The sequence below is a fragment of the Papilio machaon genome, chromosome 23 (assembly GCF_912999745.1).
Source record: "Papilio machaon chromosome 23, ilPapMach1.1, whole genome shotgun sequence".
NCBI lineage: Eukaryota > Metazoa > Arthropoda > Insecta > Lepidoptera > Papilionidae > Papilio > Papilio machaon.
The window spans coordinates 4,195,681-4,214,662 of NC_060008.1; the positions used below are offsets into that span (position 1 = coordinate 4,195,681).

The 18,982-nt window shown below is 33.3% G+C and overlaps 1 protein-coding gene across 11 annotated transcripts in view; it reads right to left on the reverse strand.

Annotated features, from left to right (window-relative positions):
- The window catches only part of LOC106716828 (plasma membrane calcium-transporting ATPase 3), a 137,267-nt gene that overhangs the window by 46,375 nt on the left and 71,910 nt on the right, over window positions 1–18,982 (reverse strand). For all 11 annotated transcript variants that reach the window (XM_045683700.1, XM_045683701.1, XM_045683702.1 and 8 more), the window contains one exon: window positions 8,176–8,380. In XM_045683700.1, the coding sequence (XP_045539656.1) occupies window positions 8,176–8,332 (157 nt within the window). In that variant the 5' untranslated portion in view covers window positions 8,333–8,380. The remainder of the gene's footprint in view (window positions 1–8,175; window positions 8,381–18,982) is intronic.

An 18,982-nucleotide genomic window follows, 5' to 3' on the forward strand; every position in this document is an offset into this window, starting at 1 on the left:
GACCAGATATTTAAAAAAACTGTTTAATTAGACTCGACATAAACTGTTTTATTGATTTTAAGGTCAACCTTCAAATGACCTCGATCTAAGTTACAATACTATTTATAGGTTTCTAGAATTTCGATTAAAGACAAAGTTATCAAATCTCCTCTGAACTGTTACGACTGGGGAAAGTAATAATCTACAGATAAAAAATACCTTTATTATACTTTTTGTATGTGTCATAGTAAGGTATTCATCGGATTCAAACGAAGACGAACGAGTTCAATGTAAAAACTTCATTTTTCATTATTATTGAGAGCTGCGCGATGAGTAATATAATACGTAGTGTTGACTCAATTGTTCTACGTTGTTTTGTAAAATGTGTAAATTAAGATTTTTTATTGCGAGTTGATTAATGTGCGTTTCAATAAAGAATGTACATCAATTGATCTGTGGAAAAAGTAAAAATTAGAACGAAAACTAATTTGCGTAATAAAGTTTTTTTTAAATATCACTGAAATTAAAAAATTATTAGATATCTATGACGTCATAATATGGAAGTTAATGTTCATTCTTTATGTTACATCGCTTCACTATTGTTTCGATGCAACAATGTGGTTAAAATATTTTTTTCTTTTTGTAAATAAAAATAACTTTATTGATTTTCCCCTATGGGTAAGGGACTGGTGTCCAAACTGGGGTGATACCCTGTATGATGGATCACCAGGCCCCCGCCACAAAATATACAACTGAAATTAAACATATTACAATTAAATTTTACAAAGTGGGTTTGATTTTAATTAATTATGATACATTGAAATTTGCAATTTGATGAATCTACAGATCTTTGTTATTAAAAAAAAATATCAAAGATCTGTCCGTCCTTGAGGCCACTGATTCAAGACCGCTTGAGGTGCAGATGATATGTATGTTCTATTTTACACCGTACGTTTCTTTGATTAACAATAAACAATATGATTGCTACAGAGTTAGTGAAATTTAGAATGCTCTCACAAATTAGTAATTAATAAATGCATCATATATTTTAAGGAAGACCTTAAAACAACATATAGAACTGCCTTTAAATTAATATTCATTGTAACAATTGTAGAACTAAAATGTCTTACTTGTCTTATTGTTACAATTTTACATATCGTTTTAAAATTCAAATGTGAACCAGAGCAAACATACCGCCAAATAATTCCATTTATTCATTAAATTTCAAATTAAGGAAGGAGGGTGCGCAGTGCGCGTAAAATTGTCTGCGATCCACCAGACTATTGTTTTGCGACTTGTCTACCGATGAATCATGTTTATTTTGCGTACAAAGTTAGCTTACTTTTGGAAAAATGACGTCATAAACCAGCCATGATGATTTTATAAGTAAATGATTGAATGATAAAAACATTTTTCTAAATTTAAATTAAATAATTACGTCTCATACTCACTTAATTAGTACTGTATTTATTTATTTACAAATTCGTATTGTAATATATAATTTTATTCAACTCAATACATTGTACATACTAATATGTGATGTTTACTTATAAATATTGAGTGCTAATTCGGTATCCTTTGATCTGTTAGCGGAATGGAACCGGAATCTATGACTGAAAATGGAAAAACAATTTCACGGTTCACTTTGAAGTCATGAATGATTAGATTTTGTTGGAATTGGAGCTATGATGATAAATGGATGGTTTTACTTATTTACTCTGACGTGTTAATACCACTACCATTAGTTGCGATCTCGAAGTAATTTTTATATAAATTCGATCTCGAACAAGCTATTTGATTTGTTATTTAGGGATATATCATTTTCTAATAATAAAAGTTTTAAAATTTCATATATCCACAGTAATATTATACTCCCTTCCTACAGCTTTCACTCTAATTTCTTCTATGTTCTGTGGATTAAACATGTGTATATCTAAAGTCAAAGTTTTCAATCATAAATTTTGTATGACATACATATCGTTATGAGTCGAGTCTTGTCAATTTATTGACGCGCACTCACATTTTTTGATGTGCTTTCCACATTCCTCATTACTTGAGATACATTTAGTTTACATTGTGGATTAAATGATAATTTCCAACCATTTCCTGTTTTAAATATTTATATGATTAATATATTTTATCAACCAATAAATGTCTAAGGGTAATGTGTTTTTAAATAATAAACAATTCATATTCAACTATAGATAAAAGATCAAATTCGCTAGAGTCTTGAAAAAACTTTTGTCAGTTGTAAGTTGTCACCTAAAACATTTTGTTGACCAACCTTGAGATTACACTATCAGTGTTTATGAAGGAAATGGAATAACATAGTAATTACAGCCGCCAGGCCGACGCCGACGTCCATACAGACAGGCGCCTTGTCTAAAACAAGAATATGACGTCACAATACTATACCCCACAAATTGTTTGCGACACTTTTTTTCACAACTATTTGTCGCCCCCGACTCCATGTGGACTTAAAATACTTGAGCCTATACGTTATTTTTGATGTACCTAATTTATCTCTATTCCAAATACAATACATAGGTATCCATTCTGGTTTTACGTGTTAACAAACATCTATCAAAACTTTCGCATCTTATCTATATATATATAAGAAAGTCGTGTTAGTTACACTGTTTATAACCCAAGATAGGTCGAACTGATTTAGCTGAAAATTGATGGGCAGGTAGCTAAGAACTAGGAGACGGACATAGGAACTTTTTTATCTTGTGTGCATTTTTTTTAATTCCGCGCGATGGAGTCGCGGTAAAAAGCTAGTTTATAATATTTGTAAGACATTCCGTGAGTAATATACAAGTCAATACTGAGGTGACCCCTTAAAGACCCTCGGTACGACATTAATTTAAACATTTTTACTCTCAAAGACAAGTAAAATCAGTTACAATCTTAGCCATGACGTTCACATCTACGTAACTATAAACAATGCCGTTGGTTTTGTTCGTTAATTAGCGATGACTAAGCGATTGTAAGTTAATCTGTTCGTATTAGTTCCGAGCTATTGCGTAAATTAAGATATGATAAATGGTTTTTAGAGACTGAGTTTCATTTTTTTTATATATTTTTGACAGCCTAATCACTGACCTCCATTTTGTTTTGATAAGGGTCCTATTTTTTAATATTTTTCCTTACATATTTTAAGAGACTCCTATAAGTTACATCAATTCAATAAAAAAACATCACCTTATGGTAATCATCGTTATCAGCCCTAATTTATCCACTGCTGAACGTAGGCCTCCCACATGAATTGTGGCAAAACAAAACATAGTCCTAAGTTTTAGAAACCTAGAATAAAATATTGGTAAATTCCACATGCCTGAATGTCAATTTTATTTGCAAATACAAAACTGCAAGAATACATTGACCTCAATTGAAAGATAACAAAATAAAGAATATACTAGAATCTGCAATAAAATTTCCACGAGACAAACTTCTATAACGTTGATTGATTTATTTTGCTTCAGAAATATCAGTTATTTGCATGAACTTATTTTTCATAAGTTGCAAAGATCTTTCTTTCGGACGGAAGTAGGTCAGCTGTGAAGCTAAGGTATCTTATTGTTACGTAAGTCACGATTCTACTGAATGTATGGGAGTTAGTGATAGCATAGTTATAGGTTTAAGAAAATACGCTCAATATATAATATTTTTAACGTTAAAAGTGTTAAATTTATAATTTGCTACCATACTCAGATCAATAAAGGAAGTTAAATTTAGTAAGAGATACTACACAAATAGTAAGCTTTGAGACAAAAATTGCCGGGTTTCGAAGATTTACGTTGACTTGTGTAAGAATGGCTACGGTTTTCACAACTCCACGTCAAGTGCGCATTGAATACTAAGTAGCTCTTTAACCATTCTACGTCGGAGCCCTAATTTTTGTCCCTTTCCCCTTTCCACTATTTTCTTGTGAGGACGCATAGGAAGGGGATTCGCTTGATTTGTTCTTCCTGTGTGTCACCCCTTCGTCGATTAAAGGTAACATTTGCAAATGTTGGTGTCTATGGGTAACGGTCACTTCGCTTTTATAGCAAATTAAGTTGGCTTCGAAACATATAGTGTATGACTCTGAATGCAGCAGTTATTAGTTATACAGGTAATATCAATATTAAACCAAACTATAAACTGGAATTTCTTCGATTTAGAGTGGCCTAAAGAACCGTTGAGGTAAAAAAATAATTCACAATGCATTTCATTTGATTAATGAAACGATATTTAAACAAAAGACAGAATTATTATATGCGCAGTTTCAAAAGTGCATTAAAAGGAATCAAATGTAAACTGCTTGATAAACTCATCGTACAAACATTAATAATAAAATCTAACAACACAAACACCTCGTGACCTGCATGTTAAACACGGAGTAGCGACCATTGGATTCCCTCTAATGCGATTTAACCAACCTTGGAAACGGACGCGATCCTTACCAGTTAAAACCGGTTCTCCAGTATTATTAGGGCTGCTTAACTAGGGAAGTTTACCATTGTTTGGTAAAAATAAATATTGAAAACGTCCTTGTGTTGTCTGTCGACAGCTCGTATGTTTCTCCAACAAGAGACCCCAAGACTATCCAAGTTATGGGTTACCAGGCCTTAGTCAACCACACTGACCTAGTGTGCAATGGTTGATTTCACTGACTATAAATTATTTATTTAGAAATGTTTAACGCTACCATACCCGTTACACAAAAAACAGGCAGAGGTTGACAAAGTCAGAAAAAAGAAAGTATTGATAATTGGGAAAAAATTATATGAAATAATTTATAGAGATAGAGCGTATTACGTTTCGTATTATTTCTTTAGTGGAAGTGTACTTTAAGGCGGAGAAGCTATTATTCTTTTCATTCATATTTATCGTTATTTTAAATTACAGAAGTAGTTTGCGTGCATGAAGAATGCATTTAGGAAAACTTGGCACCGTAAGCGCTCTCGAGATGCATTTCTCAGTAGTTACATACTTTAAAAGCTTTTACACTGAAAATTTATACTATTTTAAAACTATATACCAAGTTCATAAGCCCCATATTACTAGGTACTATTTTAGAACATTACTTTTTCTTTAAAGTCCCGTGTTTTATATTGTACGAGTTAATCCATACACAGATTATTTCTTCGATATCGTTCACGCAGTCATACGATCCTTCGTGTCTCATATATCGATATTGTCAATCGATTATATATGCGAATAGGAATCGATTCGTTTATCCGATAGGCCGATGAAAATTTTCATTATTCAGTTGTGTCTGAACGTTACGTAGACCTTCCGAGTATCGATCAGGTCGGTTCAACGAACCGCGGGTCCGGGCCTAGCTTTATTCGGCGCCGAAACGAAATTACTCGAGTCGACGCGAAAATTAAATTGACGACGTACGAGCTGCGAATAAATGAAAAGCGATTCATTGTCACTTCAATCGTGATTATTTTTGTGTTTATTACACGAATACGATCGCAATGTATTTAATGGATTTTCAAATGGATAACCAACCATCCTTACATCCGAGGAATTGTAACACAAAGTTATACATCACGAAATATAATAACTTTGTGAGACATCGTTTATTTAATGATATATATCATGTTTAATAATAAAAACTACGTAAAACACAGATTCATTAAGCTTTGTCAAACTGATCTTTAACTGTGGTCGCTAGCCGCATGTCTAATCAGTGTCAGACTTAGCAACCCAATTCTCAAGTTAAATAAACATTTACTATAGATAGATCGTAACTTAAATTGACTTATCCTATAAAATATTTATAAGAAAAACATCCTGTATTCATGTAATTTAAGTAGAGATCCCGTGGACCGCCTCAAGTCGTATCGTATTGCGTACTGCGATAACGCCGTCACGGCTGAATCACTGACAGGGACTGCTTTAATGTCGGTATATATGTATACACCCGCGCTCGGTTATTGTCAGTCGTTAAACTCACAGCAAGTAAATGTAGCATATCATTAGTGTGCCAGATGTGTTAAAAGTTAAAGGAGGACGTTATGATTAAAATTAAGACAGATGCTCGTTAGAAAGGTAAAGATTTTTAATGCATAGACGAGTAAAGCCGGAATAAAAGAAGAAGCCTAGCGACATCTTGAGCACCCTTTGTACCTTTCACATTTGATAGATTGACCAAAACAAACGATAGATTTTGAGGACATCAATAGAATAACCAGATTCATTGAGCAGTGCTATGTTGAAATTTCTTCGAAGTGTTTGTACAAAGTGAATTTTATCACGCTTTTATGATCATTTTAAGCGCGATGACGTCCGCTAACGGATTTAACATCGGCATTAGCGATTTTACATCAACGTTTATTATTTCGTCTCAATTATCGTCACTTAAGCGCGTTAAAATACAGATTGCAACAATATTTATTGAAAAAATAAACAAGTCTTTGAAATGTTAAAAAAAATGCATATTTCTCTGTTGATACTTAAAATTTCCGTATAAATTCAACAGAATTAAAATTATTTAACCATTTTTAATTGTAATATTAGCTGATTACGGAATCAAATTCCATGTATTTCAAAATATGTTAGTTGTCTTTGACTTCTGAATACTGTCTCATATCGTGTATCCAACTTTCATTTTGAGACAGGATATGTCACTTATAAAACAAACACAATTTCAAACTCTCCCGTATTTAAACTTGTAACCAACAATACATCCAATGCATTGACAGCTAAAGCGTCATGTAGTAAATGAGGTTAATAAATAAGCCGGAGCTGTCAGAGATCGTATCACAAAGTCTGCGGACGAGGCTTCTATACGATACGATAGATAGCGTCACTGCTGTCACTTCATGTTCTCGCTAAGGGCCTTTGTTAAGTTATGTCGCTTATAAATGTATATTACTTCATGAGCTGTCGCCTGCGACTCCGTCCACACGGAATTGAAAAAAAGCTTAATAAGTAGCTTATATGTTCTTCAAGACCATGTTCTACATCTGTGCTAAATGTCATCGAGATCCGTTGATCCGTTGAGTTATGTATAAGATGTTAGCTCGTAGGCTTAGTAGTAGCCAGGAGTAATTTATATACTTCATTCACAAGTCCTACATTTAATTTCCATTTGATTTAAAGTTAACGAAATAAAAGCGAATACTAGTATCTACCTACTATGACATGAAAATATCTCACGTGAGTGAATTAATTAAAAATACGTAGAACTCCCTTCTTGTCATGTTTACTTAAAACGCGAATGAGTATTTTTAATTAATTATATAATTTCGAGTAGCTTGGATAATTATATTGATAAATATTTAAGTCAATAAACACCGCATGTTTTCTAAAATGTTTCGTATTTCATTTCACATCACTCAGATATACAATTTAAAAATTATTTAATAAACAGCTTACCATAAATTTATTAGAATTAAAATAACGGTCAACTATTATTATATGGTTAGTATTTATAGATTATGAATGGTATGGAATGATAATTCTTACAGTTGATTATGGGTCGACGTCCGGTACCGCAATGAATGTTTAATGAAATAATAGTAATTGTTTTGAGCGTACACAATATAACATAAAGTATTTATTAATGCTTGTATTAGAAAAAAAAGAACAACAACGTTGTTACTTATGATTCAAAAGATAACATTTTGAAAAGATTGCTTGTATTTATTCCCATCGAACTGTTATAATTAAACTTGGTTTTCACTGACGAAAATACTGAAGAAAAACTGTCACTCCTAAGTTTTTCATTTATGAAGTTTATGTTAATAATGAAACATTTCTTCAATATTTCCATGACTCATTTCAATCAATCGTTATTTCCTGACGTCACTCAAAATAAGCAAACGAGGGAACGATGTAGTGTTGTCAAATATGTCACTCAGAGTTCCTACTAGCAGTCGCTAGCCGGTCCGTCGCTCCTGTCATGTTTATAATATTTAACGTAAACCTAATTGTATCGTGAACATCTTTATAAACATTAGTGATGTTTCTATTATACTATTATCTGTATAGATATGTTTATATATCTCATTTAAATCTCCGTATAGCGAGAATTCAAACATTAATCTCTATTCCAATATCGTTCAGGACGAGGATGTTAATTTCCTAACCTGTTATTAAACTACTATACTAAATTACATATGGTAGTTCTTATGGTGAAAATTTTAAACCTTAAGTGGATTTTTAATGGAATTCAAAATAAATATATGCACTGACCGTCCGTGGGCGAGGTGTACAACTTCTTGCAGAGCTCCTGCGGCCCGCCGAGCGCGTTGATCTTGGCTAGGCCCTCGGCGCCGCGCGTTTCCATCAGCTCGCGCAGCTGACGCAAGCTGACGCCATACTGCGCCGGCCGGCCTTCCACCGTCGCCATGGCGTCGGGCTCGCGGTCGCCCGCACCACGCCCGACCTCCCTCTAGATCTGAAACAAGGATACATGGCGTTATTAAACTGCAAGACAGCTTTCGCTTGAGATGCTGACTCTTTACCGGGGAATACTTTAAGTGGACGTGATAATTTTTCATTCAAAAAGGATAGTAAACGAATCCCAAACTATTGTAATTGTATTCGTATGTTAACTTAAGCTATAGCTGGCAACATCCTAAAAACTTCAGACGAAATTCTATGCAGTCTATAGTAAAACCTTAACCTAATTGAACCTAAGTACTATCATTCCTCATTATAATTCCAGAAAAGTAGATACAACTTCGCTAAAAATATAACAGCAACTATCAAGATAAATACTCTTTGCATCTCGCGTTTTAAAACACTCGAGCTAGAGATTGTAAAGTTGCTAAGTGCACTACGTTGTAGTCTCGTCATATAATTAGTTAACTTCAAACACCTCCATGAAAGGTGTGAAAATTAGATCGTCCCACGCCAAGCTAACGTCATTTGAAACGTTAAGAGACTACATCGCAACTACCCCTTTGATATATAAAACACCTACATACACAAATGCTATGAATCTGATCTACATAACATTTGATGTTAACATGATTGTAATAAAAAAAAATAATGAAAATCTAATTTAATTGTATGTGGTGAATAAAGAACCATGTTACATCATCAATCAATGTCATTTTGTTCACTTACATCTTAAAATTAACACGTTCAGTGAATCGCTTGACAAGTTCAAGGGTTTCATTCGTACGGAAAAATCTTAGAGTAGCAAGTAATGTGTTAGGACCACATACGCACGGGCGCATTTTTAACGCCGCGTCAAAACTCGGCGTTGGCGACTCTTGAGCAACAACCGCTTTAAAATTACTCTTGTTCCGTTCGCCTAGCGCTCTATATGCAACACTGCGCGATAAAAGCGTCGCGTTTTAAAAGCTAGAAAAAGGAGGAGATGCATTTGTTCTCTTTGAACGCTTTTATAACGCGCGTTAAAAAGCGTCTGTGCGTTAGGGGAGTTAAGGTTAACAATCAAATGAACACAATACAACAATGGTACCTACTACATACAAAAATATATAATTTAATAAACATAAAGTAACAAACAAACGAGACAATAAGAAGCGAATGTAAATACCGCTATAGTAGACTTTAGGGCTCACAGTGGGGGGTCGTAGGGGTTAAGGGTGGGTGGTAGGGGATACACCTGCGAAGGATGTAACTGGTGTTTATGAGGCCATAAAGTCATTTCTCGCTCCACTGCACTGTCATGCATAATTTAGAAGGCGACTGAGGGTTAATAAAACGAGTAATTTCATGAGCCTGTTTATATTATGAATTGATGTACTTTTAATGCTAACTGAAGAGTATTGTCTAACGAAATGACGTCATAAGGAAATGTTGCTTTGCCTCATTACATTATTGAGTCCTTTATAAGGCATTTGATCTTTTTATGCTAATGTTTCTCTTATTAATGGCTTGAATTAAAACGGTTCTTAAATCTTACTAGTATTATAAATGCTAATGATTGGATGGATGGCTGGATGTTTGAAGATATATCCATAACGGCTCAACGGATCTCGCTGAAATTTGGCATAGATGTAGAACATAGTCTGGTGGAACACATAGGCTTCTTATTAAGTTTTTTTTAAGTCCGCGTGGACAGAGTCACGGGCGACATTAAGTATAACATAAACATCATGTAGATTGTATAATATATTATTCAACTTTTATAAAAAAGTTAAGTGGGTATAAATTGAATACCACCTACTCAAATGTTTTCGAAGCCTTTACCAAAAAAGACATCGTCTCGTCCTTTTTGGGACACATGATATACCAAACAAAGAATTTCATTGTGTCGCTTAATAATCATGCCATATTTGGCGACGGAATATTTAATAGCCAAAGAAATAAAAAGAAATTATTGTTGCCTTTAAGTAAATTAAAAAAAAGTTGCAAACGACATTAAATAAAAGCAAAGTACATTTCATTCACTTAATTTCATTCATTTGAAATTACAAAAATGTTAATTACAGTACTTATCGCATTAGTAACAAAAACGTTTCACAGAATTTCGAATACGTCACAAGGAAATATCGAAGTTGAAAAGTAGGTCGAGACTGTTAGTACAACAATCGAAGAAAACGCGTTTATCGTTCAACGACTACACAGGGTGTTTTAAAAGGTTTATCTACGTCACCGGGTGACTATACAGGATGTTCGGAAATGTTTAAGTAGCGTATACAGCGAACAAAACAGAGCGAGCGAGCCTTTTATGAAGATGAGTATATGTCGAGCGGAAATTGCGCTGGAAAAGCGCGGAGGCGTGCTCTTGAAGTAATTAATTAAATAAAACAATACATTCATGATACAGATTAAAATTTGGTGATACAGCAGAAATATCGTGTAAATTGATGAATGGAGAAAGAGCAGTGGAGCCAAGAAGCTATTATAAGTACAAATGGACTTTCGAGATTTCGTCGCTGTCTAGTAGACATACTATCTTTGATCACATAAGTATTTCACACATACTACTCTAGTGTCATAAATACCAGTAATCCTTAACATTATTTATTTTAGTACAATGGTTTTTTAATAGTGACTGCAAAGTCCGTGTAAAGCGACTATTACCTGCTATTCATCCAAAGCTATCCGTCTGAAGTTTTCCCTACCGACTGCTTGAAGTAGTTTGAGTACAGCGGGTTTTTTAGTAGTATCTAAAGGGCACTGTACACGAACTTTATTTCATTACGGTTTATAGACTTGTGTAAGCTTATTACATACACGTTGCTATATAAAATAGATTTGAATGAACAACACTTAACTGCAAACCAAGTGGTTTACGTAAGATTTTATCCGAAAATACACAAAGCCGATAAAGCACAACATAGATCTTGAGTAGGTGTTTGTTATTAGCCTTAACTTAAGTGCGATAGGGGTGAATCGAGTTGGGGTGCCACCCTCAGGGTGGCTTGGCATCCGGGTTGAGTGTCATTGAACGACCAGCAATTAGGTCGAGCGAGTGCCCATCTTTGTTGGATTTTGTACACCACATATCCGATGGAATCTTAGACTTAACCAATGTCTACCAAAGTTGTACACTTCAACATTAACTAATTTACAAACGATAGTTAATTGAACGTTTTAATTAACATTATTTTTTATTTAAATAAATTCAAATTCGAACAACTTAATTTTTTAATCCACTTTGATATTATATTTTGTGGTAATTAAAAAATCTGAAGAAAACATATGAAACTATATATTACACATACAAAAGTACAATTTAAAAATCGTTAAAAATAATTGAAGAGTGCAGATAATAGAATAACTTGATGATACGAAAGCAGCTCTAGTGACGTACCAACAGAGAAAGATGAACGGTATTGGGCTTAAGACCTGAATACAGACACTAAGCAAACTTAACAGCTAATATGGTATCACTTTAGTATTCAAATTTCTACCGACACTCGATACCGAAACTCTACCGTAATGTTACAACTGTTTAATAATTTACAAATGATTAGGAAATTCATAAATTTTTATGAGAAATGGATTTAAGACATAAATCGATAATAAAAAATGTCCGATCCTATAGTAAATCTGCCAATCATTTAACACGAACAAAGCCTAATGTATACAAAATTTTGATTGAATATGTTCGTAATTGGCCGCTGCGAAGGTTATTATTCAACGTCAAGTCGAATCGCGCGAGCAATAAATCCAAGATTGAAAATTAGCAGAGCAAGGGCGAAAATTTTACTAAAGAACAAGGAATAAAGGTTCATAGTAATTGAATTAAAAGAAAGATCGAGTAATATCAGGGGTGGACAACTGCTTGATCGATGAAAAAATACGTAAAATATAACGCAGCGAAAAATGCTCATTTGCAATGCTCAAACTAATATAAATAGGTATAAACTAAGAATAATTATCAATTTCATGATTTTCCTTTTAATACAATAAAAAAACTACATAACTGTGTACTTAACTATGCTGTTACATTTCACGTCATTCAAGAAGTTTGTAATTAGTAGATCGTACAGTGTTCCGTCAGCAAACAGTAGATCTCTTGTATAATCAAGTTGACTACCCCTGGACTATATACAAAATAGTAGTATACTTTCAAGTATTCTTTAATTAACAGTTTTATTAATATCTTTGCTAACCTTTAATGAACAAGTTTAATTAACATCTTTATCAAAACTTGTTACTTTCAAATGTAAAGTAGCATTTTACGTTTCGTTTTGTATTTAGGTTAAAAAAAAGTGCCAACATTTCAGAAAAGTATAATTTTAGTAGAAACTATGATTATTTTCATACAACACCGTTCTTTTCATACATAAATTATTGGTAAGAGCTTGTTATTATACCTATAAATATGGAATTAAATACTGAGGGAAAAAATTCATACGTAAAAGCTTATTCGTAACACTGGATTCTTACTCAAGAATGTACATTTGGTTGTTTGTAGGAAAAAAGAAATAGATAAAAGATACAACATACAAATGATTTATGCGTGCCTTAACAATGTGGGTGTAGGCACTTTATTTAATAGGAATATAACGAAAACATACGAAATACTCTATGAAAAAGGTGAATACTTTAAGTCAATGAATTATCAAACGTAAACTGTACAAAAACTTTCAGATAAAAATGTGCTTGAACTCGCCAACAGTGTTACGTATCAAATCTATCATCTAATATCTATAATTTAGACAGGAATACAATGATCTTATTAGTCTTGTGTACATATCGACGCTGGAAAGCATAAACGCTGTAACCCTTGAAATCGCGAATATGTTTTTCACACGTTAATAATTTCAACCATTATCGAACGATAATGATTTTATTATAGGTTAGCACAAACTACACAACATTGCTAAATACCGCATGCTTGTAGGCGTATCAGCTCACGAGTTATGATTTTTTGGCTTTCCTGTAAAGTTCATACTTTCGGGGTTACAGCGTTTATGCTTTCCAGCGTCGATATTGTAAAATACAGAAGAAGTTCATACAGAATGTCGTAACTAGAATTCTAAATTAATCGTTCGTTCGATAAGTCGGTACACACGTTCGCATCGCGTGCCTTCAGCAGTTCAATCTCGCCACACCTTGCTTTCAGTTATACTAAAAAGGCTATTTTTCAATTAATAAACCGACGACCTTTGTTTGAATCATTACTTTATAAACATAATCCCTCGAGTGGTTTATCACTAAAAAGGCCATACCTTCCTACTTTAAAAAATGAACGAAAAATAACTTAGATACATAATAGAAACAACGATAAAAACATTAATTTAAAGTAACACGATTAGATAAGAGCATTTTATTCTTCATCTCCCTAACAATGTTCATTTAGTTAAGTTGGCACCACTCGAGTGCACTTAGGGCAACCATACACGGACTTTTTCAAGCAGTAGCTGCGACTGCAAACTTAGAACTGTTGACTGCGCGATAAGCGATAATAGGAATTGCTTGGAAAAATCGGTGTATGGCAGTCCTTATTTGTCTAGAGATGAAAGCCAACAATCGAGCCGAGCAAACTTGTGCTGCCTCTTCGTTTTAATAAAATATTTAAATAGATTCTTGACGTTCTGTGTTAATTAGGAAAACAAGTAATGCGATAAGGAAATGAACAATATTATTTTAATTGGGAAAAGCAGCTCGACGAGTTGTTTTAACAGTTTCTATAACGTTTAGACGAAAACGAAGAGACATTTAATGTAAGTCAAATTGGTTAAAAGAAAACATTCTTGTAGCAGATGATTAAAATCGTGCAAGTGAATTAGAGAATATTTGTATTATTCATTCGTCATTTCTGATTTTGTTATTAAATAAACTAATACAATATCTTAAGATAAATAAAACATCTGAATGTTATTGCCGTGAGTTTCCACTTCCACATCGTTTAATAATTTTTTCATAAAGAGTGAGAGAGATGGCAATATGTTTTACACAAGTGCAGCAGTGGAAGCCCACAGTTAGATGTAATTGACACAAAGACTAGATATGTAAGCTTCATGAATTGTAAAGCCCGTCGTACACAAGACGATCTAAATTGTCGAAACCGGGCGATTTTGACCCGGCAATAGTTATAGAGGTTCGTACAAAGCCTCGCGTTTGAGACATTTCTCTCTGCTATTGTCAATGTCAGTCGCTCGCTACTTTTATGTCGAGATCGTCGTGAGAAAAGTGGCTGCAATTTTTCAAGATGGAGGAGCAGATTTATATGGTTGTCAAGTTGTAAGTTCGCGTCAACCGTGTAATCGCTATGCCTGTACTGACCGAATAGTTGACTCGCGATAACGATACATCGTTGTGGGTACGGAGCGAGTGCTACGCGATACTCGCGACGCAAGAATGCAATAAAGATTCATTCGTGTGTGATGAGCCTAAAACTTGCAAGTTGTAACTAGTAACAAACTGGCAGCGTTAAGCAAATAACTTGAAGTTCGAAATGAACTGTCTCCGGAAGACTGTCGAATACTAACGAGCGAGATGTATTGCCCCGACAATCTTGTTAAAACTTTGACTTCTTGGCAATGGTAGAAACGGGTTCACTCGTATTGTCACATTCAACTGAGATTTATTAGTTAACCCACAAATAGTTTCTATTCATTCGTAGTTTCGATCTAAAATATCAAATTTTTACGTATAATCTGTAAAACATTCGTTATCTCTAAAATCACTTTTTAAATTAGGCTTTACAATAACTCCACCTATTTACAAATTAAAGAATAATATTTAATACTGTCGCAGTCACAGTGTTTAGGTGATCACATAGGGCGTCATTTAATGTAGATTTAGTTAGATTTCTTCAATAAAACTAACCTTTAAAGTTCAATAACCGGTATTTGATATTTTTATACTGAAAGATGAATGTTGATGGATGATTTTCCCGATACTAAAGTTGTTACTAACTTTAAAATAAACACTAATGGCGAGGAAAATGTTTAGTTATGCAATAAAATTGTAACAAAATAAACAAATATTATTAAAGACGTGTTGGTTCCTATATATTCAGGGTTAACTGTAATCTAATGAACTGGCAACATCTAATTCAGAGTTAAGTCTATAGAACTACTCAGTGACAATAACATATGACTTAAGTATTAAGATCTCGGAACTATATTAAAAAATTGACATCTACATGACGTAACATAGTTTAATTAACTGTTGCTACTGCCTAAGTTATATTGTCATCTACATTAATCTCTTTTAATAAAAAGAGATAGCAATAATTCGTACAGCGGTGTATCGACAGTAGATTTATGTCATAATAAAAAGGTTTACTAAATGTGTCAATAATTTTCTTTATACAAAGAGGAGAAAAACCGCATTAAAGATAGTCCACTAATTCTTTATTTCAAAAATTGGCTATTTACAGAGCTATTTTTAAAATTCTGGCATAGTCAATAAGGAATACTTTTTTTTAATCGCTAGAATGACATATAAAAAATTTGACAGATGTCAGCCGACTTTTTTCACTGGCGCCATCTATTTAGACTTTTCAGTTTTTCTCCCCATTCGTAGGTACTTTTCAAAACATAATTTGTAGAGTTTCTAGCAAAATGTATGAAGTAATTTCATACAAACAAGAGCACGGTTGATTAAAATTTATATATTCAATACAATATTTTATCGACATTCGGTAGCGAAGATTGATCAAACAAAAACCGTTTAGAAATTCTCATCACGCGTTTTCATTTCAAAGATCTAAAGATATAAAAACTCCGTGTACCTACTTGAATCGTGTAATAAAATATAACATGAAATATGGCCGTTAGTTACATTCCGTGAAAAAAATAGAAGCAACTATTTTGATACGAATTTTGATCAATAATTGCCTTAGTCATAATAACATAATACAATTAGGGGAAGTGGGTTCCTTAGTGTAGATTTTATAAGAATAAATTTAATATAAATAAGTTAAAAAAATCTATCAAAGTACATAAGGATTAATAAATACATTTTATTATATAACATTTAAAGAAGGTTGCAGAATCCAAATCTCACAAGAACATAAAAGAGTACCTGTCTTGTGAGCAAGAAAAAGAAATTTTACAACAAGTTTCTTTCAACTAAAGGTATGTGACTCTGACTGGTGATTTAACTCTTTAAAATAACTAGTAGTTTTCTAAATAAAATATTTTTTTTTATACGAGTGACGTTAAGTCGTCTAGTAAATCTTTCTATTTGTGCAACTGTTTCTAAAATAAAAATCAATAATTCGTGAACTGTTTTCTTTGTCTAGAAATCTAAATAGTAATTTCGTTGCTATTGATATTTCTATTTTAAAATGACTAACGTTAAAAATATATTACTCGACAAATATGGCGAAACATAACTATTTATATCCAATTCGTCTACGATGTTATAGCAACCTAAAACCTCTTGGAATTCATCGCTTGTAGACAATATATTATTTATTCCACTCAGAATACATTTTGAAACCTAACACATGGTTTAATCAATATTCTAGATGCGTTAAATACCGAAACTCATAAGTAATGCATGCATCCCGCTCTCACATGGGGTACCTAATTCACGAGTGACCATGATAGCTATAATACATTTAGTTTAGTTCAATACTTCCTAAAATTGGCTGGATCAGACCATACTAATGATAAAATACTTCACAGGATTCACTTTTGGCTGTCACATATTAGTTAAATAGTCACTAAGGCAGCCGCTAATTGTAGATTTAATGACAATTAGCTTTAGTACGTAACTATTAAAGTAATGTGTGTGGCATTGAAGTATTGGTACAAACATTGGTAATGCTAGGATTCTTTGGTAGAAGACTACTACATTACGACCCATAGCTTGGTAATATCTGGTTTGGATAATAATGAAGTTGTTTTGTAAGGCGACATATTTATATTGGGTGTGGTGTTACACACGTCATATGCGTTTTTATTATCTGTCAATATTATTAACCATGAGTTATACTTGTAACCTTAAATACTACGTACACCTAGAAATAGTCAATGGTTAAGATTTGTAAGAACTCAAAAATAGAATGTCTAAATAGTTCATAGTTTAACAGATAAGTTACTAACTTGTTAGGCATAAAGATCTCAATTTGACCCAAAAAGAAAATAGCATGAAAAGTATCTTCCAATAACAACATAGAGGATGAAACTTGGGAATTGGTTCCCAACAAGAAAACTGCCAAAGACTAAGACTATGATAGGAAATCTAAACATACTTCAAAGTCGGCAAACTAACGTTACGATAAATTGAAGATTAACCGAAGTTTTCCTCCATTTTCTATATTCCGTTGAAAGATATCCCGATTTTCAATCTATCTTCTGGATGAAAAAAGCGTGAGTATACAGAAAAGAAGTAAGTACTTCGAAAGCATGAAAAAAGGATGCAATAAATTATTGAAAATTAACTAAAAAAAGTAGCTGTAGTTAAGATGCAACATACTAATTACGAAATATCAGCAAGTAAGTAAAAATCGTGCAGGTAAGATGTGTTAACGTATTAACTGAGGTAATTAAAATATTTTCTAAACCGGTTAAATAGTTGCTAATGTAGTGCAACGGCACACCTTAGTATTTCAATTATTTGTCCATGACTAGTTCAATTACAAGTGAAATTTAAAGTGAGTTTTCGTTTTAAATCGAAAGGCTTTTTAATTAGATGTTGAAATTGAGATTAATGACAAAGAGACGAGAAAGTTAATGAAGCATAAAAAGAGTTTAAATATGTAATAGACGAACCTAACTAAGCGTGAGTCGTCCGGTCCTGCGGACTACCTCCATAAGAGAAACTTGGGTTAGACAGCAACCGCTACAACCGGACAAATATCATCCTTGGACTCTCGCTTATCCAGGTTCGACGGTATATAATTTCACTAAAACCATTATAAACTCCTTTCATTCCATAACACTCGATTTGCGTAGATGAAAATTAGCAACATCTATTTCAACATAAAGTTTAGTTAGTACCTTAAGTTACATTGATCGACTATGGTTATAAGTATGTAAGTACAGGACAGCAGTATTCGAAAGGAGGTCGATCGTACAATCAAAATACGAGGCGCCCGGCAAACATGGCCGCCAATCAGGCTGCGCCGTGACTTGCGGTCCCGATGTGTTAACGGGGAAAAAGGGCTCGACGGGACATGGATTTAGGTATCGGACGATGCAAAGCCCCTATTGGGTCATTTGCGGCGACTAGACGGGGATTTAAATTTAAGCCGGGGATTTTATTTTAAAACATTTGTGGTAAGGTTAATTACGTACAGTTATAAATAAAATTATTTTGACATGACAACTAATTCATCGTTTTATATTTTGGCGGTTGCTTTATTTTTATTGCCTTCATCACTTACGTAAATTATTATTTCGAAATGAATTACATTTGAGTTATTAATTGCATCGATAATTTAAATAATTGATTCCATTAAAAACAGCTGGCCACTTACAAAGCTATAAAATTATTTCGTACCAAAAAAAAAAAAAAAAGAAAATCGACGCTTCCAAATTCATCTGTGTAACAGGGGTTCATTAAAAGTTGCTTGGGCGGACATTTCGAGATCGGGCAACGTAAACTTTCCTTCGACCATAACTGGGAATAGGTTAATTATCCCGGGCTGCGAACAAAAATGGCC